General features: G+C 51.0%; 1 protein-coding gene across 1 annotated transcript in view; it reads right to left on the bottom strand.

The window, feature by feature from the left end:
• LOC115893995 (hemicentin-2-like) overlaps positions 1-26,457 on the bottom strand; it is a 35,392-nt gene that overhangs the window by 8,753 nt on the left and 182 nt on the right. Inside the window, exons 2-5 of the mRNA XM_030920137.1 lie at positions 24,823-25,247; positions 5,902-5,972; positions 5,284-5,442; positions 4,292-4,414 (exon numbers count right to left, since the gene is read on the bottom strand). Coding sequence (XP_030775997.1) covers positions 4,292-4,414; positions 5,284-5,442; positions 5,902-5,972; positions 24,823-25,247 — 778 coding nt within the window. The remainder of the gene's footprint in view (positions 1-4,291; positions 4,415-5,283; positions 5,443-5,901; positions 5,973-24,822; positions 25,248-26,457) is intronic.

The raw sequence follows: 26,457 nt of genomic DNA, 5'->3' as shown, positions 1-26,457 counted from the left end.
CATGTGAGGCAACTCCCCCAACAGCAAAGAAGCAGGTCCGTGACCACCGTCCCCTTCGCCCAAGCCAGGCCTTGTCAGGGGTCAGGAGGGAAGTGTCACTGAGCAAAGCACCAGTTGACAATTACCCAGAGGAGTGACACCCACTACTGTGTCATAACTGCTGTAACAAGCTCGCTCTAGGATGTTCTGATGGAGGGAAGATACTCAGCAATTCAGGCTACTGAACCACAGAGAAGGCTGGGACACAAGGCAGAAAGCCAGTGACCCACAGGATGGCCTGCCCTGTAAGCACAACCTCACCTGGGAGTTGGGGGGCTGACCCTCTTGCCCACAGCAGGGCCAGAACCCCTGTAGGGCCAGGCCTGGGGGCATTGCCTTCTCAGCCTGTGGTGCCCCCAGGGTTCCGGCGCAGAGAGCCTTCATTAAGCCAGTTCAATGTTTAGCTGGCAAAGGCAATGGCTTCCAGACGTTAGAGGGTCTGGGGGGCCAGGGAGCCTGCAATGCACTGGGGCTCATCTCTGTCACCGATGGGGAAGGAACGAAAAATCTGGCACTGCTACCCCAGCCAGATGGCTGCTGCTCGGCCCTTCACAGCAGATAAATCATCCCCAAGGATCGTCCCAGAACACTTGACAGCCAGGGCGGCTGAGGAAGCAGGGAAAGAAAGCCAGGGGGTGAATGGGCCCCCGAGGCAGAGATGAGAACACTGAGGATGGGGCTGTGGGTCCCAGGCCCTGTGCCAGCAGGCTCACGGTGAAGTGACAGAGAGAAGACCCTAGTCTGGGGGTTTTGCCCCTTGCCAGCTGCGTACCCTGGGCACTCACTCGCCCTAGCAGAGAATCTTTTCCAGAGAGAGTTCCTACTCTTCAGGGGGCGTTGATGGAACTGAGGGGCATATCCTGGGCTCCACACTGAAGCACAGGGAGGTGGGATGGCATTTAGCCATCTTACCAAGGGCTTCCCGTGCATGGCTTCCTCTCACCCTAGCTACCATCTCACCAGGTGGAGGCTCTCGTTAACCCAACTGCACACGAGAAGAAAGTGCGGCCCAGAGAGGTTGAGGACTGTGCTGGAGGTCACACTGCAGGTAAGTGGCAGGGCTGCAAGGCCTGAAGCCAGGCCTCTTGCCCTGGAGTCCAAGCCCTAACCACCTCCCCCTGGGAGGGGTCCAGGATGAGGTCATCTCTGGGCCCCTGCTGATCAATTAATCAGAGTCACCTGGTCAGACGCTCCCCCAGCAGCTCCCCCTCACTCCCCCCATCTTCCACCCACCCTTACTGTCTTAGAAGCACACCTCTCTCCTAGCAGATGCACAGAACCTGGGCAATTCACCCTTTGTGCCTGCTGGTGCTGAACATGGGAAGGCTCCCAGCCCACAGAACTGGCCATGCTGAAACGTGTGTTGTGAGTTGTGGGGTGGGGGATGCAGAGGAGGGCAAGGGGCCCAATGTCCTCCCGGGAAAAAAAGATGGAGGGGCTTTCCCAGGCACAGGGGAGCTGCAGGACAGGCAGGTTTGCCCAGCTCTGCCACCTCCACCCCCACCACTCTTGGGGCTAGTGACTGTATTGGGCTGTGTGTCTGCCGGGGAACTTGGGGAAGTCTGCGCTGGCCCAGCAGGTGCTTGGACTTATCTAAGATTTAATAAAAAATGCACACCTTTGGGGCAGGTTCAAGGGGCCACGTTACCTGCCTCTGACATGATCCCCTGCCTGTTTAATGATTGTAAAGGCTCCAAATTTCCCCTGCCAGGGAGAGATCTTCACCTTCCTTTAGTTACCCTAGAACCCCAAGGGGTGATCCAGGTACTAGTGAGGCCAACTTCACAATTGAAAAAAGTGAAATGCTCCAAAGCAGTAAGCCCCAGCTGTGACTGATGGCCACCTCCGCACCAGCACTCAGAGCTGCACCTGGCCTGGGGCTCAGTAAACAAGGGGAAAAGAGTGCACGAAGCCTCTTGGGCTGCACTGGATGTGCTCTGAAGAGGTAAAAGGATTAACGACACAGGCACTGTTTAGAGCCTTTTGCAACTTCTGGGGAGTTCTCCCAGCTGGGGGCCCCTTGGCTAGGGTGAAGGCACCATTCATCTCTCCTGGGAGGGTGACCACAGCCCTGGCTGCTCAGCACCTTCCCAGGCTTGCCGAATGTCTGGGAACATCTGGAAGGGGCTAGGTCCAAGGCATTAAGCTAAAGAACGACAGAGCTCCGTGTCCAGGAAGGAGAGGGATCCAGGCCCCTACCCAGAGGCAGCCAATTCTAGCCACTGGTGGTCCCAATGAGTCAGGCGCGTGCTGCCCGGCCAGACTCTCACAGCAGAAAGCTGGCACCACAACCGGGAGTAGTGGACTTATCCAAGTTCCCAGACTCAGGGAAGAGGTTTATGACAGCCCAGCCTCACACCTGGGTGAGTGGCCCCCATCAACCTGCCCAGCTGCCCTGTGTCGGATTTGCCCCTGGCAGGAACCCAGTTCCCATGCAATTGGCCAGACAGTTCTCCCCAAAAGCAAGAACCAACCCATGCCTCCACTGTGAAATGCCTCCCACCCTTGCTTGGGTGACTCGGTGCCAGGGTAGGCTGATATGCCAAAAAATGAAGCCTAAAGTGTCGCAGAGAACCACAAACGCCATCTGTCAACAGGGAGTTAAGGCACGCTAATCTCAACACATCCCTGGGGATAGCTCTCTGCAGCTCGTAAATATACACACACAAAACCCTCTCCCAGAGGCAACAAAGCAGGACTGGCTTGAGGCCACGGCCAGGCCCGCCTCGGACATCCTGCCTCTCTCTCCTTCCTCTTACCAGGGACTTGGGCACCAGGGACCCTGTCCATTCACCAGCTATTTACCCAGCACCTGCTCTGAGCTGGGAAATGTAAAGTGCTGGGAAGGCCGTGGCCATCGGGACTCACAGTCCAGCCCCTGGAGACTTCACAGCCTAGTGACATTTAATAATCGCAGTTATAAAGTTATGATTATGCAAAGTAGCACAGGGAGCTGTGAGGGTCACAGAAGGAGACCTAATCTTTTTTTTTTTTTTTTTTTTTTTTTTAATCAGATGGCGTTTCGCTCTTGTTGCCCAGGCTGGAGTGCAATGGTGTGATCTTGGCTCACTGCAACCTCCGCCTCCCAGGTTCAAGAGATAGGAGACTTAATCTAGAGAGGAAATCAAGGAGGGTCTCTGTGAGGAGGCGCGTTTAAGCCAAGACTGGGAAGGTGAGAAGGAGCCAGGGGAGGAAGAGCTGGAAGAACGGGCCGCACCAGCAAAGGCTCTGGGTGGGGAGGAGTGTGGGACATTGGAGAGACAGCAGAGAAGCCAGCAGGGCAGCAACAAGTTTGGGCAAGGGGATAACAGGAGGACCAGAAAGACAGAGGGGTTAGATAAGGGGCTGGATATTCTCCAGGGGACAAGCAGGAGGGACCTGGTTGTGAGGTGTGCCTGAGCGGGATCCAGTGGTGTGTGGGAGCCACTGGTGTAGGCTCAGGAAAGCGTGTCAGCATCACTTCCCAACTCTGACTTGGAATCAGCCGAGGTGGGAGTATTTACACCATGGAAGTGGGCGTGCTTGTCCTTCCCAGAGAAAGCATTGTTAATCATTTCCCAGCTGGCTCCTGGAAGGACCCTGTGCTCCTGGGAGGGGATGGGAGTGTGGGGTGGAGGGAATGCAGGGACAGCCCTGAGCAGGATGATACCAGGGAGCCCTGAGGGGAGGAAGGACAGACCCCTGTCCAGCAGCAAGACTGGGCGGCAGGTGCCTGCGGAACACTGGGCTCTGAGTGAACCCAGATCCCGGCACCGTAGGCCACACAGCAAGCCAGCCCCTCCCTGGCCAGTGCCCAGCACCACTGCCTGAACCTGAGAGCTCCTGTGCTCCTCCAGCCACCCCAGGTTCCCTGACTCTGGGGAGACACTCAGAAGATGCCCCATACCCATACTTCTGCCACACTTTCTGGGGCAACCTTGTCAGCCTGGACTAACTGCTGAACCCAGGTCATCCCAAGGGGCTGCGTCAAGCCTCAGCCTCTTTACCTGCACAATTTTCCCTGGAAACAGGGAAGCATCTGCCTTTGAGACAGGTGGAAGGGTTTGGCGAGATGAGATGATATGGTGGTACCTGAGCACGGCGCTTCCTGTGCCTGCCACAGGCGTGCACCCAGCGCTGCTCAGCTATCTACATATCCCTGCATCTCTGGGGGATTGGTTGCCGTTCAACCATCTGGAGCCACAGGGATGGTCAATGTCCTCAGCATGCCCAAGTGACGGGCTCTGGGATGGTGCCTCCTCCCGGTGCTCACCTCTGTCACTTGCTGCTTGTCCAGGTGGAACACCTGCCCAGAGCTGGTGGCAGCGATCTCCTCATAGGCCAGGTAGCCAGGATGGGTGCGGTCGCCACAGTCCCCCGTCAGCACAAAGACCACCTGGAAGATGGACATGCAGCCTGCTCTCAACTTCCCTGGCCGGCTGCTTCAGGGGTGAGCAGCAGGACCTCGACCAGGGTGGAGTGACCTGGAGTGGGCCCTTTCCTCTGTCTGGCACATGTATAGAACGACACATGACACATGAATAGAAGGGAAAATAGAAGTACCCATCTCACGGGGATCAGAAGCTGATGCAGGATAAGTGCTCAGCACAGGGCCAGGAAAACAGTTGGTGTTCCATATTGGGAACTGCTATTGAGTCAACAACAAAGAAGGGTGTGGAAGTCGATTCATCTCAGAGTGGCCCCTGGAGGCTGCAGAGTTAGAAGAATCTTGAAGAACCCAAGCAAGTTCTAGACGCGGCGGCAGAGAAGCAGTCTCGGCCCTTTGGATCTTGCCCAAGGATGCCAAAGAGCTTGCCCTTCTCCCTCCCTTGATCACATCCCGTCTCACAGCCCTCACTGCAAAAGCGAGAAGCAAGGGATCTGACAGGTCTTCCAAACCCTGAGACAATGGCAAAGGGGACATGAATGGCAGAGACCAGGAGCACAGGCGATGCCAGGAGGAAGATGGGTTGCCTGGACTTTGATGGGGATGAAAGGAGTAGGTGGTGTGGTCTCCATCAGGAACAAGCTGCGCCAGGGAAGTGTGAACCCTGGCCCGAGCCTACAGCATGAGAGTACACTCACACTTCCTGGGCCAACTTGGTTCCGAGGCTCTGGCCATGCATGGCAGAGGCTGGACCAAGGCTGTGGAAGAGAAGTGCACAGCTCTCTCTCCAGGTGGTGGCTCAGGTGGCGTGAGAGACCCCAGCTTCCTCAGGACCCCCTGGGGGACCCTACTCAGGCCCCCAAAGCCGGCTCACCCACCTGTGATTGTTTGAGCTGCAGGAGACGCAGCAGCTCTTCCTTCTTGTGATAGTCTTTGGCGCGGGCATCCGAGAAGACGTAGATGAAGGAGCCGGGGTTGGCAACCTCCACGGCAGCCTTAATGGCCCCCACACTCATCTCCGGGCAGTCACCACCTCCCTGGAGGGCAGGAACGTGTCAGCAGCTGCCACCTGCCTCCTCCAGATGGGACCCACCCAGGGATACCTCCAAAACCATTGGGTGTTGGGAGTCACCTTGAACTGTCACCCGCCCACTCAGTCACTTCCTTCCCAGGGACATGATATAACATCCAACCTGCTTTAACTGTAGACAAGCAGCATCATTCGTTCATTCATTCATCCATGCAAGAGTGACACGGGCCCACCCCCACGGAAGGCAGTCACTACACCAATAAGCCCAGCACCGTGCTGAGTACTTTGAGTGGGCAAGGATGGAGGGGGCCATGGGAGCAGCTAACAGATGGCCTAAGGAAGCCATACATTTGCCCAGGAGGAGGGAGAGGTAGAGGCTGGGCAAGAGGGAGTCACTCGAAGCTACCTCCCCAAACCCTCTTGGTGGGACACAGAGTGGGACAGAGGGTCAGGGAACAGTGCCCACCTGCACATAGAGTTCTCTCAGCTCCCTCTGAAACATCACAGGGTCCGCTGTGAGGATCACTGGGCCAATATCTGTGGAGAAGAGAGAGGGAGGCCCAGATGGGCTGGGACTCCTAGACAAACAGCCCGGTGGGCTGGTTTGGCAGTGACACGAGGATGGATGCTCAGAGGAGCTGAGGCTGGCACACAAGACGGGGAGAGATTAGGAAGCAGCTCTCGGAGCTGCAGGATCAGACCAGGAAGCGAGGTCAGACCACTCTGCCCTGTGCCCAGTGCCAAAGCAGAGACCAAGCTCCAGGGAAGCAGAGGTGAGGCAGAGGGCAAGCCCCAGCTCCCCGCACCCCGGACAGCAGCACCCAACCTTTGGTCACCAAGACTCCCCTAAGAACCCCCACCTCCACCATCCCGCCGGCTGCCACTCAGTGGGGAAGGAATTCCAGGAAAACAAAGACACGAGAAGCAAACAAACAATCCATTTTGGGACACACAGCAGCTCTCCAACACCAGCTGCTCAACAAGAGAAAAACCTTCCAGAAACCCCATCTATGGATGAGCTCATTTTAAAAAGAACAGCAATAAAAATGACAAAGATTGACTGCATTTGAGGTTGGCAAGGACGTGGAGCAACTGGAACTTTCATTCACTGCTTGTGGGAACGCAACACGGTTTAACCTCTTTGGAAGACAACGGAAGTTTCTAAAACGTTACACATGCACCTACCATGGGTCCAGCCATTCCACACCTAGGTATGTCCCCAAGAGAAATGAAAACATATGTTCACACAAAGGCTTGTACTCAAAGGTTCACAGCAGCTGTGTTCACAATAGTCCAACACTGGACACGAGCCAGATGTCCATCATCTGGTAGAGAGATAAACAGACTGGTAAATTCACAGAACCAGGTTGTCCTCAGCAATAAGACAGGACGACTACCGATACGGGCAACAACAGGGGTGCCTCCCACGTGAGAGAAGCCAGATGCAAAACAGCACATACAATATGGTTCCATTTATAGTAAGTTCTGGAACAGTCAAAATTAATCTAAGGTGAAGAAAAACAGAACAGAGGTTGCCTGAGGAGCTTGACTTGGAAGGAACTGTCTGAGACAGAAACATTCTATATTGTGATAGGAGTGTGGGTTCCTCGGTGTATCATTTGTCAAAAGTGTGCAGCTAAGATCGGAGCATTTCAATGTATGTAAATTTACCTTATAAGCAAAGCACTAGAACAAATGATCACTGAGTGGGGGTTGGGGGTGGGAGGACGTACAGGCGAGAAGAGAATGACGGGGCTGTTAAATATTTGGTGAGGCTGGGTGATGGGTACATGGAGATTCATTATTCTCTTCTACTTATGTTGTATATATTTGAAATGTTCTCTAATAGTTTTTTTTTTTTTTTTTAAATAGCAGTAACGGAGATCCACGCCAACACAAGACAACACTACCAGCGCTGGACAGCAGGGCTGGGGTTCCGGAGAGCCTTGCGGATCAGCACATAGTGGGGATTGTGCAAGGTCGTGTGGACATTAGGTTTCTTAGGAAAATATTTGAGTCCTCGGTAAACTCTATGTATTTTATTTTATTTTACTTATTTACTGAGATAGAGTCTCGCTCTGTCACCCAGGCTGCAGTATAGTGGTGTGATCTCGGCTCACTGTAATCTCCACCTCCCAGTTTCAAGCGATTCTCTTGCCTCGGCCCCCCAAGTAGCTGGGACCACAGTCACGTGCCACCATGTCCAGCTGATTTTTGTATTTTTAGTAGAGACGGGGTTTCGCCATGTTGGCCAGGCTGGTATTGAAATCCTGACCTCAAGTGATCCACCCACCTCAGCCTCCCAAAGTGCTGAGATTACAGGTGTGAGCCACTGTGCCCAGCCTCAGTGAACTCTAATGACAGACTATTTTTAGTTCAGCAATTCTAAGTTCCAGTGGCTCTAAACAAACTTTCATTCTCAGCAACAAGTCAGCAGATCTCAGTCTTTCTTAGAAAGGAAAGCCTGTAGAATTATCCAGCATGTCTCACAATGATCAAGGATGAGCTGATGCCAGCTTTCCCCGGGGCCCCTGCCCCTCTGCCCTGTGTTTCTCCATCTCGTCCCACCCTGCCCTCCCTCGCCTGCCTGGGCCATCCCCACCACGTCTTTTCCTCTGAACTCCACAGTAACGAATTCAGCCCGACTGCAGCAGCTCAGTCCTCAGCCTTGGAGCTCAGCCAGGTCTGACTGGAATCCTTCATTTATCCTTTTTGGGCTATGGGGCCTCTCAGGCAGAGCTCACTTCACTGCCCCAAGCCTCAGTTTCTTCATCTGTAGAACGAGGCATGTAACACCACCATTTCTCCTGACCAAGAACCATCGCTGTGAGAATTCAGTGAAGCCAGGTAGCTAAACCCCTGGCACGGAGCTTAGCACGCAGCTTGGTATGGAGCAAAGGCTCAGCAAATGGGAAGAGGATGTGCTGACGTGAGCGTGCACTTGGCCAGGCTCCAGCGGGTGTTCTCACACAGTGCAGTCAAAGACAGTCTCGCTTCAATATGAGGTCCTCAAATTCTACTTTGACTAAGAAGAGCAATCATTTTACTCAGTGCTGGTTATTTCATTGTTAGGTAATCACACATGTTCATTGTAAAAAGAAATTAACATGACATGAATGATAAGGACAGTCACTAAATACCTTGTAAGCGCCAGGCCATGCCCTGAGATATACTTCCTGTGTATTAGCTCACTGAATTCCTCCTAGCACCTGGAAGGTCCCAAGTCTTTTTTTTTTTTTTTTTTTTTTTTTTTTTTTTGAGACGGAGTCTTGTTCTGTCACTCAGGCTGGAGCACAGTGGTGAAATCTCAGATGACTGCAGCCTCCACCTCCCGGGTCCAGGTGATTCTCCTGCCCCAGCCTAGTAGCTGGGACTACAGGTCCCTGCCACCATACCCGGCTGATTTTTGTATTTTTAGTAGAGGCGGGATTTCGCCATATTTGCCAGGCTGGTCTCAAACTCCTGACCTCAGGTGATCTGCCCACCTCGGCCTCCCAAAGTGCTGGGATTACAGCAGGCATGAGCCACTGCGCCAGACCTTTTTTTTTTTCCTTTTGAGACGGAGTCTCACTCCATCACCCAGGCTGGAGTTCAGTGGCACGATCCTAGCTCATCGCAACCTCCAGTTCCCAGGCTCATGTGGTTCTTGTGCCTCAGTCTCCCAAGTAGCTGGGATTACAGAAGTGTACCACCATGCCTGCCTAATTTTGTTTGTATTTTTAGTAGAGACAGGGTTTCGCCATGTTGGCCAGGCTGGTCTCAAACTCTTGGCCTCATGTGATCCACCTACCTCGGTCTCCCAAAGTGCCAGGGTCCAAGTCTTACCCACATTTTTGCAGAGGAGAATATGGAAGCCCAGAGATGGTAACTTGTCCAATGACACACAGCCAATAAGTGGCAGTGTTGGGATATGAGCCCAGGTCTGGACAACCTCAAGAACAGAGCTGTTCTTAACTCCTGCTCTCAGGGAACTAGACATAGAAATTCCTGACAGGCAAAACAAAGCAAAACAAAAAAGGGAAGGGGCACAACTGCCTGTATTTTTTTTTTTTTTTTTTTTTTTTTTTTTGAGACAGAGTCTTGTTCTGTCACCCAGGTTGGAGTGCAGTGGCGCGATCTCTGCTCACTGCAACCTCCACCTCCTGAGTTCAAGCCATGCTCTTGCCTCAGCCTCCCAAGTAGCTGGGATTACAGGCGCCTGCCACCATGCCCAGCTAATTTTTGTATTTTTAGTAGAAACAGGGTTTCACCATGTTGGCCAGGATGGTCTCGATCTCCTGACCTCGTGATCCACCTGCCTTGGGCTCTCAAAGTGCTGGGATTACAGGCGTGAGCCACCGCCCCCGGCCAACTGGCTGTATTTCTACCAACCAGAGATAATAATTTTCATTTTTGTGTATCATCTTCAATTTTTATATTCATATATTTAAATGTATAAATATAACTTACAAAAATACATACTATTTTAACCAGAATTTTTATTGAAGTATAAATAACATACTATTTCTAACCTGACTCTTTTCATTGAACAAGTGTGAGCAAATTTCCAGAAAGTTGCTCAAACATCATTTTAATAGCAAGGATACCCTGGACCAGAGAGCCCTGGAAAGGATTTTAAGGTTGGCCTCTATCTCAGTTTCCTGTTGCTTCTATGACAAATTACTAGAAACTTCATGCCTTAAAACAACACACAGTTATGGAAGCCAGCAGTCCTAAATCCAAGTGTCGGCAGGTCTGTGTTTCTCCTGGGGATTCTAGGGGAGGATCAGTTTCCCTGCCTTTTCCAGCTGCTAGAGGCCTTGGATCATGGCTCCTTCCTCCATCTTCAAAGCAGCAGCAGGGTGTCTGTCTCTTTCCTGTGCTGCTGTTGTCACAGCTCCCTCTCTGACTCCGAGCTCCCTGCCTCCCTCTTATGAGTACCCTTGTGATTATAAAGGGCTCACCCAGATAATCCAGGACAATCTCCCATCTTGAGAGCCATGACTTTGTCACACCTGCAAAGTCCCTTTCACCATGACAGGTCACACATTTGCAGGTTCTATGTATCAGGACAGGCACATCTTTGGGAAGATATCATTCTACCCTACCATGGCTTTCACCATTTTGCCTTCAGCAAGAATCAACTTCAGAAAAGCCAATTTGACCACAACCTATGTGCCAAACATAACAATGTTGAGGGCCAGGTGCGGTGACTCATGCCTGTAATCTCAGCACTCTGGGAGGCCGAGGCAGGCGGATGACTTGAGGTCAGGAGTTCAAGACCAGCCTGGCCAATATGGTGAAACCTCATCTCTACTAAAAATACAAAAATTAGCTGGGCGTGGTGGCATATGCTTATAATCCTGGCTACTCAAAAGGCTGAGGCAGGAGAGTTGCTTGAACCTGGGAGGCAGCGATTGCAGGAAGCTGAGATTGTGACACCGCACTCCAGCCTGGGTGACAGAGCAAGACTCCATCTCAAAAAAACAGAACAACAATGTTGAGGAGGGAGAGATCTGAAGACCCCCATCTTTTTAAAGACGTAGAAACTGAGGGCCCGAGAGAAGACAGCCCCTCCATGTCGGGGGGAAGATCTGGGGCAAGAGTTGGCTGGATACATCACACAGGCAGTGACCCTATCTCTGTCATTCACCACGGCAGGCCTCATACCGAGCTCAGTGCCTGGCACACAGTAAGTGCTTAAATAAATATTGAATCAATACTGTCCAAAGGATGAATGAAAAACTTCTCAATGAATCCCATCCTGCTTGAGCAGCTACAGGTCGGGACCCAAGTTCCACTTATCTTTATATTCCATGCCCAACACAATGCCAGGCATTCAGTTAACACTCAACAAATACAGCTGAATGCCCGGCCCACCCGAGCCCCAGGCCCTCCCACCACAGGACGTTGCTGCCCTTGCCCAGAGAAACAGATCTGAAACAAGGCAGGAAAACAAACGCGGTTTCCTTGAACACGTGGAGAGATTGGCCACGCTCAGGGGGCACTGGCCAGATCGGCAAAGGTGTCTGTGATTCCTCTGGACATAGAGAGCAGGCCCCAGCAAAGACGGAAGGCAAGAGCTTTTTGATGTCTGCCCCAAGCTATGAACAAAGAATTTTCTCAGGAGAATGCACATGTACACATACACGACGTGCACTCAGACACGTGCACATACACGCACACACACACACAATCCCCATGCAATCTCTGAACAGACAATCCCCAAACCTGCCCTGGGAGCTAGCTCCTGCCGACCATTCCCATCATTCCCAGGGCAGGGCCAGCTTCCAAGATAGCAAGAAAGGGAGGGGATGTGGAGGCTTACTCCCTATCTGTTCTCCTTGCTGCTCACCTACCACCCTCCAACCTGCAGCTCCAGGCAACGAGACAGAGATGGATGTCTTCTTGTCATTAATTAAGGCTGGCTCATGGCTTCATTTGTCATCCCTGGGACCTGCTGCACCATTATCAATCACCATCCCGAAGCTTACCCGGGACAGGGAGCTAGCTATTGGCAAGGGCGGCATTTCAAGCCCCATCTTCCAGCAGGATGGAGAGTGAGGTACTGGGACAAACAGGGCAGGATGCTTGGCTTGTCCCCATGGGGGCTCATCCATGAGAGGAGTCAACTGAGTCCCTTTTTTTTTTTTTTTGAGACAGAGTCTCGCTCTGTCGCCCAGGCTGGAGTGCAGTGGCCGGATCTCATCTCACTGCAAGTTCCGCCTCCCGGGTTTACACCATTCTCCTGCCTCAGCCTCCCAAGTAGCTGGGACTACAGGCGCCCGCCACCTCACCCGGCTAGTTTTTTTGTATTTTTTTAGTAGAGACAAGGTTTCTCCATGTCAGCCAGGATGGTCTTGATCTCCTGACCTTGTGATCCACCCGTCTCAGCCTCTCAAAGTGCTGGGATTACAGGCGTGAGCCACCGCGGCCGGCCCTGAGTCCCTTTTTTTTTTTATATATATATACTTTAAGTTCTAGGGTACATGTGCACAACGTGCAGGTTTGTTATCTCCCTCTTTTACCCTATCCAGGCAGGGCTGGCCCCGGACAAAAAGTCCCAAAAACCTTAGGCCTTAACACGCTGCCCTTCCTAGCACAAAGTTGATGCTGCTGCTGATGATGATGTTGATGACAATGAAAATGACAATAATATTGACAGTGATGATGTTGATGACGATACTGATGTTGATGATACCGATGACGATGGTGGTGGCGGTGGTGATGGTAACAATTGCTTCTATGCAGTGAGCACTTCCTATTTTACAAGCTTTAGCTCAGTCCTATTAATGTCTCCCTGTTACAACTGAAGATTGGAACGTACAGAAGCAATGCCCTTGGTGACAGTCCAACCGCTAGTAATTGCTAGTTAATGTCTATACTAGTTTCCTGGAGCTGCTGTAACAAAGTACCACAAACTGGGTGGGTGGCTTAACAGCAGAAATTTCTTCTCTCGCCGTTCTAGAGGCTGGAAGTCCCAAATCCAGGGGTCAGCATTGCCGTGCTTGCTCTGAAAGCTGGGAGGAAGAATGTGCCCCGTGTGTTTCTCTTGGCTTCTGGTAACGCCAGCAGCTCTTGGTGCTCCTTGGCTTGCAGACACTTCAGTCTGATCTCGGCCTCCATCATCGCATGGCCTTCTCCCTGGGTGTCTGTCTCTTCTCTTCTTCTTACAACGACATCATTCATATTGGATTAAGGGCCCACCCTATGGCAGTATGACCTCATCGTGGCTTAGCTAATTACATCTGAGATGACCCTATTTGAAAAGAGGGTTGCTGGGTGTGGTGGCTCATGCCTGTAATCCCAGCACTTTGGGAGGCCGAGGTGGGTGGATCACGAGGTCAGGAGTTCGAGACCATCAACCTGACCAACATGGTGAAACCCCGTCTCTAAATACAAAAATTAGCTGGGCCTGGTGGCGTGCGCCTGTAATCCCACCTACTCGGGAGGCTGAGACAGGAGAATCACTTGAACCCAGGAGGCGGAGGTTGCAGGAGTCGAGATTGCGCCATTGCACTGAGACTCTATTGCCCAGGCTCAAAAAAATAGAAAAAAGAAAAGAAAAAGAAAATAGGGTCTCAGGCCAGGTGTGGTGGCTCACACCTGTAATCCCAGCACTTTGGGAGGCCAAGGCAGGTGGATCACCTGACGTTGGGAGTTCACGACCAGCCTGACCAACGTGGAGAAACCCCGTCTCTACTAAAATACAAAATTAGCCGGGCTTGGTGGTGCATGCCTGTAATCCCAGCTACTCAGGAGGTTGAGTCAGGAGAATCACTTGAACCCGGGAGGTGGAGGTTGAGGTGAGCTGAGATCGCGCCACTGCACTCCAACCTGGGCAACAAGAGTGAAACTCCGTCTCAAAAAAGAAAAAAAAAAAAAAAAAGAAAGGAAAATAGAGTCTCATTCTGCAGTCCCAGGAAGGACATGAATTTTGGAAGAACACTTTTCAACGTTGTACAATGTCCAGATCCACAAATGTTTCATTCCAATGCCTGTTCCCTTTGCCACTGACTATACTGCCACCACAAACAGTGATGATGGTGGTGGTGGTGATGATGACGATGGTGGTGATGGTGGATGTTACCATTGTTTTGATGTTTACTAAGCACCAAGTTTTGTGCTAAGCATTTGACATGCATTTGCTCATAAAAGTCTTACAACACCTATGAGGTCTACTAATTATTATCCCCATTTTGTAGATGAGAAAATGGAGGCTCAGGGAGGTAAAGTGAGCTGCCCAAGGAATTACAACTAGGAAGCAGTAGAAATGAGAGTCCATCTAGGTCAGTCTGACCCCAGTGCAAGCTGTCAACCACCCATGAGGCTGCAGACTCTCAGAACTCATTCCCCAGACCCTTGTCTTGTGCCTGCAGGGGGAGGGAGGTTCATGACTGAGGGTGGGCACTTGCCAAACAGCTGGGCAGATGTGGCGTGCAGTCCCTCCGAGCAGGCCTGCCGGCTGCAGGGATGATTAAACTCGTGACCTTGGCTCCACTCAAGCCGCCTTCCAGCACATGAGCCCCAGAAGCCTGGCCTGGAACCATCACTCCACAGGCCGGGTTTTTTCCACTGGGCAAGAGGAGGGTGTGGGGCCAGCCCCGTGAACTGTCTCAGACATGTGAAAAGCACTCATGCGTGGAACAGCCCAAGCCCTTACCCACATGGTGCCCCACCCCCTCGCCCAGCTTCATGTGTCCCAGTGGACACGATCAAGGCTGCAGTCAGGCACTCAGAACCCAGTCTCAGAAATATCTCAGGCTGAGGCCTCTTCCTGGGGCCTGCCTTGCCCCTGCTTCTCTCTCCAAGTAGGGCTGGAATTTTGGAGCCAGCCCTGGATCCACATATCCCCGTCCTCCAGCTGCAGTGACCGCAGGCAGGTCCCGCACTCAGCCACCACCATCGTCAAACCGCCTCCCCTCCCCAGGGCTCAGCTATCCCATCTCTAAAGGGCAGGGGTTGGAGAGAGTGATGTCAAGCCTGCTAGAATTCTGATAGCCCCTGATCCAGTCTGGGCAAATGTGATTCCCTTGAAGACACCTTCAAGGGACAGACACAATGGCAGAGCCAACTGGGTGGGTGGTTCTGTTCAAAGGGCCAAAATGGCTCCAGAATCTTTATCTGCCTCCTCTTCAGTGTCCAGGAGACCAGAAAGCAACTCTCCTCAGGACCTCCACCCCCGGGCCTCTCCCTGAACACCCGGAGATGGAGCCCAGCTCCGCCCTGAGTGTCCCTGTCAGCTCCACCTGCTAACGTTCAATCAAGGAGATATTCCTGCCAACCTCACAGCCATTGTTCCTGTTGTTCCCTCTGCCTGGAGTGCTGTTCCCAGTCCTGCTCTGACCCTCCCCTACCTACCCAGCTTCTCTCCACCTCAGCTCAACGTCACTCCCTCAGGAATGTCATTGCGGGCAGCCACAGCTGTGATGAGACGCCTAGGAACTTGGCTATTCGCCATGGGCTTTCTGGCTGGACTGCAGGTACCAAGGCAAGCCAGCACCCTGCCTGGCCCCCAGGGACCCCTTGAGAATTGAAGATGGAGTAAGTGATTAATGGGTGCATGGGGGATCCCTGGGAACCAGACCAGCTCAGGCTGTACAGGCTGACCTGACACACCCACCCACCCCCCACTGCCCCTCCAGGGACCTCCTGCCCTCAGACCCGTGGCTTCCTCACCCTTCTTGTACTCCTCCTGCAGGTACCCTGGGCCCTCTCTCTGTAGCACCCCTCCCCTGCACAGATCCTCGCCTGGAAAGCCCTTTGATGAGGTGTTACCTAGCCCAGCCAGGCCACTCCTGGCTGACTGTCAGGCACCCTCAGAATGACAGGGACGTGCCTAGTCCAGCTCACACCTCACAGGCCGCTCAGACCTCCAGGCCTTCAAGGAGGGATGTGCCCAGGGCCAGGTTAAGAGAGTGAATTTTCCCCTCAGAAGAAGGGCTGATTGTTTATATTTCATGAGGCGAGGCTGGTTAATAGCAACGTCACGGCTGAGCGTCGTGGCTCACGCCTGTAACCCCAGCACTTTGGGAGGGTGAGGCAGGGGGATCACTTGAGGTCAGGAGTTCGTGACCAGCCTGTCCAATATGGTGAAACCCTATCTCTACTAAAAATACAAACATTAGCCAGGCATGGTGGCAGGCACCTGTAATCCCAGCTACTCAGGAGGCTGAGGCAGGAGAATCACTTGAACCCAGGAAGTGGAGGTTGCACTGAGACAAGATTTTGCCACTGCCCTCCAGCCTAGGTGAGAGAGCAAGACTCCATCTCAAAACTAAATTAAAAAAATAAAAATAGCAATGTCATTCAGGGTGACAATAAAAATCACATGTACACACACACAACCCAGAACATGCAGCCAGAGTCCCAGCCATTCCAGCTCCCAGGCAAGTGTGTGGCCCAAACACATCTGCTCTCTGCCCGCCTGCATCCTCACCGCTGACGGGCGAAAACCACCTCTTCCCTTGGGAAGGATGATGGAGCCCCAGGAGCCCCAGAGACACCCAGGGAGAAACTCCAGAAGACTGCAAGGTCACCAACGATCGACAAATTCGGATGAAGGCAGGACACCATCTCCCACCTAGCAAACTAACGAAAACAATGAAGGCCGGGCGCGGCGGCTCACGCCTGGAATCCCAGCACTTTGGGAGGCCGAGGCGGGCAGATCACGAGGTCAGGAGATGCGACCATCCGGGCTAACACGGTGAGACCCTGTCTCTAATAAAAATATAAAAAATTAGCCGGGCGTGGTGGTGGGCGCCTGTAGTCCCAGCTACTCGGGAGGCTGAGGCAGGAGAATGGTGTGAACCCGGGAGGCGGAGCTTGTAGTGAGCCAAGATGGTGCCACTGCACTCCAGCCTGGGCAACTGAGCAAGACTCCGTCTCAAAAAAAAAAATAAAAATAAAAAAATAAAAAATAAAAAAAATTAACTGGGCGTGGTAGTACACATCTGTAGTCCCAGCTTTGGGAAGCTGAGACAGGAGAATCGCTTGAACCCAGGAGATGGAAGCTGCAGTGAGTCAAGATCACACCATTGCACTCCAGCCTGGGTGACAGAGTGAGACTCCATCTCTCAAAAAAAAAAAAAAAAAAAAAATCAATGCATCACATTAATAGATCAACAGGAGAAGGATCTTACAAACATTGCAACAAAGCAGAAAATCACTTGCTAAAATTCAACACCCATCCTTGTTTGGATTTTTTGTTTTGTTTTTGCTTTTGCTGGTTTTTTGCGTTTATTTTCTTTTAGTAAAATTAGGAATGAAAGCATCTTTGTTCACGTAACAACAAAAACTCAGACTGAGAATCAACATCATACGATGAGTGGTACATAATCAAAAGCAAGACAAGATGGCCGGGGCGGTGGCGCACACCTGTAATCCCAGCACTTTGGGAGGCTGAGGCAGGCAAATCACCTGAGGTCAGGAGTTTGGGACAGCCTGGCCAACATGGTGAAACCCTGTCTCTACCAAAAATATGAAAATTAGCTGGGCATGGTGGCGCATGCCTGTAATCCCAGCTACTCGGGAGGCTGAGGCGAGAGAATTGCTTGAGCCTGAGGGACGGAGGTTGCAGCGGGCTGAGATTGCACCACTGCACTCCAGCCTGGGCAAGAGAGCGAGACTCAGTCTAAAAAAGAAGAAAAGAAAAGAAAAGAAAAGAAAAGAAAGACAAGATAACTGCAGCCATCACCATTATTTGGTATTGTTCTGACAATTTTCGCTGATAAATAATACAAAACACATAAAGTATGTGAAACAGTTGATTGGAAAAGAAGTGACATTATTATAATTTGGACAAGCTGTGACTCTCAACCTAGAAAACTGAAGACTTTAACAAAAATTTAGAACTAGTTAAAAAAAACTTTAGTAAAAGAAGCTGGAAAGAAAATTAATATATGAAATAAATTCCTTTCCAACATACCAGCAATAAGCAATACTCATTTGTAAAAAATGTAATGGAAAAAAAATCCTGGGCAAAATAGTGACAAAACCCAAACTATCTTAAAATAATCTTTTAAAAAATGGGTGGAACCTGTGAGAAAAAAAAAAAAAAAAACCTGAATCTTTATAAAAAAAAACAAAACTATGAATCTTTACTAAAAGAAATAAATATGAACAGAATAAGAGGCATGTCTGACGAATGAGAACGATGGAGTTTTTTGAAAATGATAACTCTTCCCCAAAATCAAGACTTAACACAATTCCAAGAAAAATCACAGTAGAAAAAAATTTTTGGAAGTTGACAAGTTTTTCTATATGTCATCTGAAAGATAAAATTCTCAAGAAGGTTTTGCAAATGAAGAATATGAATAAAAAGAAGATGCTCGGCCGGGCACGGTGGTTCAGGCCTGTAATCCCAGCACTTTGGGAGGCCAAGGGGGGTGGACCACTTGAGCCCAGGAGTTCAAGACCAACCTGGGCAACATGGCAAGACCCTCTACCAAATCTATGTACACACACAGAAATTAGCCAGGCGTGGTGGCATGTGCCTGCGGTCCCAGCTTCTCTGGGGGTGAAATGGAAGGATCCCATGAGCTTGGGGATGTCGAGGCTACAGTGAGCCATCCAGCCTGGGCAACAGAATAAGATCCTGTCTCAAAGTTTAAAAGGAGAAGAAGAAGACGAAGAGGAAGAGGCCAGGCATGGTGACTCACGCCTGTAATCCCAAGACTTTGGGAGGCCGAGGCAGGAGGATCATTTGAGGTCAGGAGTTCAAGACCAGCCTGGCCAACATGGTGATACCCCGTCTCTACTAAAAATACAAAAATTAGCTAGGTGTGGTGGTGCATGCCTGTAATCCCAGCTACTCGGGAGGCTGAGGCAGGAGAATTCCTTAAACCTAGGAGGTGGAATTTGCAGTAAGCCAAGATTGAGCCACTGTCCTCCAGCCTGGGAGATAGGGTGAGACTCTATCTCAAAAAATAAAAAAATAAATAAATTTTTTTTTTTTTTTTTTAAAAGAAGAAACTGAAGAAGGTGTTGGCTTAAGTAATTTTGGAAATGAATGGAGTCTGTAAGACTAAAAGCAAAAGAACTGTATTCTAGTTAATAAAGCTGTTTCCCATGGGGGTCCCCCTCAACAATTCTGAAACCACTATAAATGTATACTGGAACTAAACAGTAAAGTAAAGGGATGGTGGACAGCAGGAGGCAGGTTTGTCACTGTTAGACGTGGAGGTTACAGATAAGGCACGGGAAGAGGTTTGACTATCCATATACCTAATACCTCTAATCCAATAACAAATACAAATTAGAGTTGAAGCTTTCAGCATGAACTCATGTTTAGCTTAATATAGACACAGATGATTACAGAGAAAACTATTTATAGATACAAGTACATAGACAGGTTATGTATACAACATACATCTCCTTACCCTGTCAGCTAAGGGAGGTTTTAGAAGTAATGGCACCTCAGCACCAACAAACACACTTAGCACAGATATCCTGGTTTCCAATCACAGGAACCAGGGCTCCTTGGAGAAACAGTGAATTCAAGGACTGAGGCAGGAAATACATAAGATGAGCCTGGAGCCTCTACCAGTGCCAGAAAGTAGGAATGTGGAAAAAAAAAGAAAAGAAACACGTACACAACATGAGGGGTGTCCAAGGGACACAGAAACCAACTGAACGAGCTCCCGATGACCACAGCCAGAAACATCTGAGGAGCAAAATAAAGTGGTTTAGGATCATAACACAAAGTATAAAATAGCTAGCCATGATTCTATGCTGATGTAGATAAGTGACTGAATTAATTAATTAATGCAGCAGAAGAGACAATTCTCATGCAGAATAATTCCAAATAATCCGTGGAAATAGATACTCCCCCGCCAAGGACGTGGATCATAGCTCCTCGCTTTTTAAATGTGGGCTGCACACAGTGACTGACTCTCTTCCAGGGAGCACAGTATGGAAAGAGAGAGGGGAAAAAGAGTAACTCCACAGTGGAGAAAGCTGAAAACTACTACCCGAGTCAGGCAATCAAGCTTAACATCAACAGCGTTCCATCACTGTGATAACGTGTGCTCTTGATATGCGATGACGACCATGGTATTTTAACGCTGGGTCTTCCTCCCGAAACATGACCCTGTCTAGCTTGAGAAAAACATTAGACAAATAATGATTGAGGGAAAATAGCTGACCAGTATTCCTCAAAACTGTCAACTTCACCAAAACGAAAGTAAGCCTGAGAAACTCACAACCTGAGGAGCCGAAGAAGACACGACAATTAGTGTATCCTGGATGGGATCTTGGAGCAGAAAAAGGGCATTAAAGAAAAACTGAGGAAGGCCGGGGGCCGTGGTTCATGTATGGAATTCCCCTGCTTTGGGAGGCAGAGGCAGGAAGACCACTTGAAGCCGGGAGTTTGATACCGGCCTAGGCAACATAGCAAGATCCCATCTCTACAAAAAATTAGCTAGGTGTGGTGGTGTGCACCTGTAGTCCCAGCTACTCGGGAGGCTGATGTTATTAACATCTTACATTACTACACTACATTTATCACAACTAATAAATAAATATTGATACATAATTATTAACCCAAGTCCACACTTTATTGAGATTTTCTGTTTTTCTTTGGGTTGTTGCTGTTTCCTTTTTGAGACAGGGTCTTGCTCTATTGCCCAGGCTGGAGGGCAGTGGCACAGTCATAGCTCCCTGCAACCTTGAACTCCTGGGCTCAAGCAATTCTCACACCTCAGCCTCCCAAAGTACTGGAATTACAAGTGTGAGCCACTGAGCCCAGCCTACCAATTTTTAAAATTTCAAGTTAAAGAATTAAATGTGAAGAGAGGAAAATAAAACAAAACACACACATACACAAACCCTAGAAAATCTACCTAATTGGTTGTGTGGTAGGAAAAAAAACAAAAACAAAAAAAGCTTTATAAGCACCGAAGTGAAGAAATCACAAAGAAAAAAGAAAAACAATAGATTTCTCTATATAAACATTTAAAACTTTAAAACATCAAGAATTACAAATACTAAAAGACAAGCAACCAGGAAAAATACTAAGCACACTTAAAAAAAAAAGTTAAGGCCAGGCATGGTAGCTCATGCCTGTAATCCCAGCACTTTGGGAGGCCAAGATGGGTGGATCACTTGAAGTCAGGAGTTCAAGACCAGCCTTGCCAACATGGCGAAACCCCGTCTCTACTAAAAATACAAAAATTAGCCGGACGTGGTGGAGTGCATCTGTAGTCCCAGCTACTCAGGAGGCTGAGGCAAGAGAATCGCTTGAACCTGGGAGGTGGAGGTTGCAGTGAGTAGAGATCACACCACTGCACTCCAGCCTGGGCAACAGAGCGAGACTCCATCTCAAAAAACAAAACAAAACAAAACATAACATCATCAACATAAAGTCCTCATCCCAACTAAAAATAAAACCACTAAAACTCCCAGTGAAAAAATTTGCAAAGAAACTGACAGTTTACAAAACAAGAAATTCACACCAAAATTATCTAATGAACGCTTGAAAGACATATTGAACCTCACTGGCAACTGAAACAAGAAGATATCATTTTCCATTTTTTAATTAGAAAAGAAATGTTTTTATGTTAATTTCCAGTGTTGGGGGTGACTGCGCTGAAACAGGCCCCTAAAATGGTTCTGGTGGAAGTTCAATCTCCTGAAACATTCTGGAAAACCACTTGAAGAGTCGTCTCCCGACTCGCTGTGTTAAAAATGGCTAGGAATTCCACTTCGAGGAACTGAAGCCTACATAAAAACCAATCAAAGATGCAGACAAAGATTTTAACGAGAGTTTTTTAGTAACATTTTAATATAGAAAAACTGAAAACAACCTAAATTTTAGCACTTGATCTTGGTTTCTACTACTATTTTCCAAAAAAAAAAAAAAAAAAAGGAACCAGGGTTCTTTTGAAGTGATTAGCAAATTTCTAACTTTTCTACTCTGGGAACATACAACTTTTTAATTTAGAAATTGTAAAATTTCTGAAGCACGGTTCTTAGTTTGTCTCCAAGCACGAACAGTCCAGAACTACCGCTATTTGCCCTGCACCAGCCTCTTGGGGTTTAGGAGAGGGGCTTCCTTTAAGAAAACCCTCCCAGTATGCAGCTCTGGGAGCTGGAACAAACAGCTACAACCCCTATTTCTCAAGCTCCTCTTCCACCAAAGGGGATTCTATTTGCTGATTCAAAAGGCACAGCCAGGCCTAAATCACAGCTCCAAACGCTGCTCAGAAGCCTTCGGTGGCTGTTCACAGCCCATAGAAAGAAAAGGAAATCCAAGTCTGCCAAGGCATCAATCAGCCCTGCAGTCATGGCTGCGTCCAATCTTGCCCCTCCTCACTTTCCCGCTCCACTCCTCCCATGCACACCCAGCTCCCACACACACCTGTCCCTCCACATCAGCCCTCCTGTCCATCCCCCAGTCCTTACGCAGCCAGCTCCACACGCCCCAGGGAGTTCTCTATTCCTGCTGCGTCCCCAGCACCTGGCATCTGCCAGGCAAACAGCCAAAACCCAGTAAACATTCACTGATGCTCTTCAAGCCCTACTCACAGGCTGCCTCCTCAGGGGGGGTCTTTCCTTAGTCCCCTTCCTTGCTTACTGGCCCATGTCCAGGAGTTGGCACCTGAGCCACCACATGTCACTTTCTATTCCCCACCTGGCCTGTCCCAGAGGGCTACCAGCCCGAGGAATGAACCCTGCTCCCTTCACACTGTGAGCCTCCCTGGGCTCTACACAGATCAAGGGCTTCATGACGCTGAAGTCTCCCTGATGTCTGAACCTGGGGGTGTCACTCGGAAGCTAATTTGGGGAACCAGGATAGAGTACTGGTTTTTCGTTTCATAGAGGATGGAGTAAGGGGGCTGAGCCTGGTGAAGGCTGGAGAACTGCATGCCAGCTCAGTGCCCACAGAGGAGAGGGAAGGGCAGGGGTGGGAGGGGGACTTCCTGAGGCTGGTGGCCACAGATGGGGCGGTGAGGACGGCCTCAGGAACCCTCGTCTGGGCTTCAGGACATGACATGTGACTCCGAAAGGCTGCTATCCTGCCGGGCCACTGGAGCCACATATTTCAGAGACAAAAGTGGGTTATGATTCAGGAATGATGCCACCCTGGCAGGTGGGCCTTGGGGAAGTCTCATCAGTGTCCTGTGCCTCAGTTTCTCCAACTGTAAGATAAAGGGGTAGATTCGACGATCTCTAAGCTCCTTCAGTATGATGTCTTCGGAAGCCCCAGAACAATTCAGAAAGTGGGTGAGGGAGTTGGGGAGATGGATGGTAACCTGTGTTCCAGTTCAGGTGCCAGAACACACTTCACAGCCCACCTCCTCACAGCCCCCCCAGTTTGGTTGCCCCCTGAATCCAAGGTGGAAGCTGTCCATCTGATGTTCCTAGAAATCTTGGTTTAGAGTCCTGGTTTCCGAGCTTTGAGCTGCAGAACCCTGTGGTGCCCAGAACTCCTGGAAGCAGAGGGGCCTCCAAGCCCCTAGACCACAAACTCAGCCTGAAGCCTACGTAGAGAACTATGTCTTCTCACCGTTTTCTCCATTTTTTAAGAACCTGTAATGGCATTGCGATTCATAAATGCAAATCCTTCTGAAAGGACTTGCTAGCTCATACAGCCAATGGCCACTGTCTATTTCCTCAGTACAAGAACACTCTGCAGTACAATTTTGCAAGGAATCTCTCTCTGTGTGTGTGTGTGTGTGTGTGTGTGTGTGTTTGCTTTATAAAGTTATCCTTGACAGAGGGGTGAATGATAGATGTGATAAAGCAAAACATGACTCAGAGGCTCTCAGTGGTGGGTGTAGACGGTTCCATGTACGTTTCTCCCCATTTTACTGTAAGTTTCAAATTTTCCATTAAAAAACGCTGGGGAGGCTGGGTGCAGTGGCTCATACCTGTAATCCCAACACTTTGGGAGGCCTAAGTGGGAGGATCACTGAGGCCTGGAGTTTGAGACTAGCCTGGGCAATACAGAGAGACTCCATGTCTACAAAACATTTTAAAAATCAGCCAGGCATGGTGGTGTATGCTTGTAGTCCCAGTTACTTGGGAGGCTGAGGTGGGAGGATCGCCTGAGCCCAGGAGTTTGAGGCTGCAGGGAGCTGTGATTACAGCACTGCACTCCAGCCTGGTGACAGAGCCAGACCTTGTCTCAAAAAAAAAAAAAAAAAAAAAAGGAGTGTGGAAAGCAGTACTGCTCCTCGACTGGGAATCTACAGCTCACTCAGCAACCACTCTCCCTGGGACTCTACAGTGGAGCGCCCAGGGACTCTTTAAAGGGCGCCCCTAACACTGAGCTGCAAGGAAGGGGGTTAAAGGGGAAGCAGAGGTGCAGCATGCAGGGAAGAAGGAGTTAGGGCGGAACTCAGCTGTGAGAATACAGCAGGTGGAGGCCACGGCCAGCACAGGAGAGGCGCTGCTCTTTCCCTAGGGAAGACAGGCGAGGGGGCAAGACCAGCAAGGGTGAGTTCGCTCCCCACTGCAGGGTCCGTGGTGGACCCCATTTCATCCCAAGGCCTGCCTCTGGGTGCTGTTCCGGTCTCCAAACCTATGCTGGGAGCAAATTCTAAGAATTGGCCAAAGGAAGAACCCTGCAAAGGTTCGTGGCGTCCAAGTCCTCGAGAGGACTGCCTCATTTCAACATCTCAGCAAGTCTGGGAGGCCGTCCGCACCATTTCACAGGTGGGGCCGGTAAGGCGCTGGAAGGTGAGATCACAGGGAGAGCAGGTTCCTTGAGCGAGGGAATGCTCCAGGGGGAGGGAGGGAAGGGACAGCCTCAAGGACTGCCCAGGTGCCCGGGGTCCCCGCAGCGCGGATATGAAGAGAAGGCACACCCGCCAAGCTGTGGTGCGTTCGGGGCCAACTGAGGGGGTCGGGCAGGTGAGCGCACCGCAAAGGGGGCGCCCGGCAGGCGGGGGTGTGGGGGTGCTACCTGGGTCATGGAAGGGCACCAGCGCGTAGTTGGCAATGGCCTGGCTGCGGCGGCTCAGACTGCGTTCCAGAATGCGCGAGGCGCCGTCTATCACCTGCATCAGGTCGTCCCACATGGAGCCAGTGACGTCGAAAACGAAGGCCAGGGTAGCGTCCCCCGTGGTGGGGGGCATTACCGTCCCGGGTGCTCCGGCCACCGCCGCTGCCGCAGAGACCACGGTCAGCAGCCGCAGGAGCGGCGCCCCGGGCATCATGCTGAGCGCGGCTCTGGCTGCGGGTGCTGCGGTGGAGGCGCAGGTCGGAGCAAGCTGGTCGACCCGGTGCACACAGCGGCTGCAGGCAGTGCCTTGCTCCGTCGGGCCGTGGCCAGTGCGCGAGGGATAGGGGCGCGCCGCGGGTCCCCCTGCTGGGCGCCAGAAGCGGGTCCTAGAGCCCACCCCGTTCAGGGTCACGGGCCCGCCTCCTCCGCTCCCCCCACCGTGACTCAAACTTTCCTAGCCCCACTGTTCTGTTCGCCCGTCCAGATCCGAGGTTAGGGGAGGACGCGGGGCGGAAGGCAGAAGGGAGCTGGGGCCCCGGCCAGGGTAGCGAGGGATGGGGACGCGCAGGATGCAGTGGACACCTGCGCCTCCAGCCGATGGCGCGCCGCGCTGCGGGGGCAGGAGAGAGGGAGGGGTAGGCGCAACGGCCCCAGTATCCCTCAAACCCCAACTCCCCCCATCCCTGCCTGGCCAAAGCGGACCCTAGCTTCTGCAGCTCCCTCCACCCAGTGCTGCGACCACTCCCCGACACCCCCACCCACCAACACACACACAAATTCCTCCATGCCTTTTCCTTCTGCTGGGTGGGCTCTGTGCTTCCCGGTTATTGCAAGCACTACTATTATCATAATCAACAAGAAGTCTTGTTAACCATGTTCTAATCATTTTCAGTTATTTGCTTGAAGACTGGCTGCAACCCTAGAATGAAATACTAACCCTAAACCCATTTTACAGAGCAGCAAACTGAGGCTCAGAGAGGTGAAGGCATTTGCCCCAGGTCACTCAGTTCTCAAACAATGAAGACAAGATCAGAGGCCAGATCTAGAAAGACTCCAAAGGCCCAGGGCTCTGCTGCCTCCCTTGTGTTAAAAGACATTGTCACATGGTCACCTGGTGACTCCAGATGATGAGGGCTACCCTCCTGCCTATCCATCTCCCCGGCCCCATGGGCTGTATGTGGGGATGCTGGCTCTCACCTGAGGTGCTGTGTGGGACTGGGTTCTGCCTGGGGCTGGGTTCAGCCTCCTGTTCCGCGGCAGATCCAGATGGGCTCAGGCACGGCTGCTTATCTCAGGCTGTGCTCTCAGGACCTGTTTCTAGGCCTCTCTCCCCGCTGGCCTCCGAGCCACTTGAGGGCAGGGCTAAGCCTTGGTCTACACTGGATGAGCCCCCAGTTCCCAGCCCAGATCCAAGCACATGGTGGGGAGTCACTAATGTTACCTGAATACATAAACAGCAGCTTTTGTGGATATGCCTGGTTTTGAGTTATGTGCGAGAAGGTAGCTAACCCCTCAATCCCTCCTCCGAGAACACCATGCGCCCAGAGACATGGCTGAGGGCTCTGGATCCGTGAGTGATGGTGGGGGGTGGAGGGG

The sequence above is a fragment of the Rhinopithecus roxellana genome, chromosome 16, assembly GCF_007565055.1.
Source record: "Rhinopithecus roxellana isolate Shanxi Qingling chromosome 16, ASM756505v1, whole genome shotgun sequence".
Classification (NCBI taxonomy): domain Eukaryota; kingdom Metazoa; phylum Chordata; class Mammalia; order Primates; family Cercopithecidae; genus Rhinopithecus; species Rhinopithecus roxellana.
Note: the sequence above shows the minus strand (reverse complement) of the source record. Positions and strands in the feature narration are given on the sequence as shown.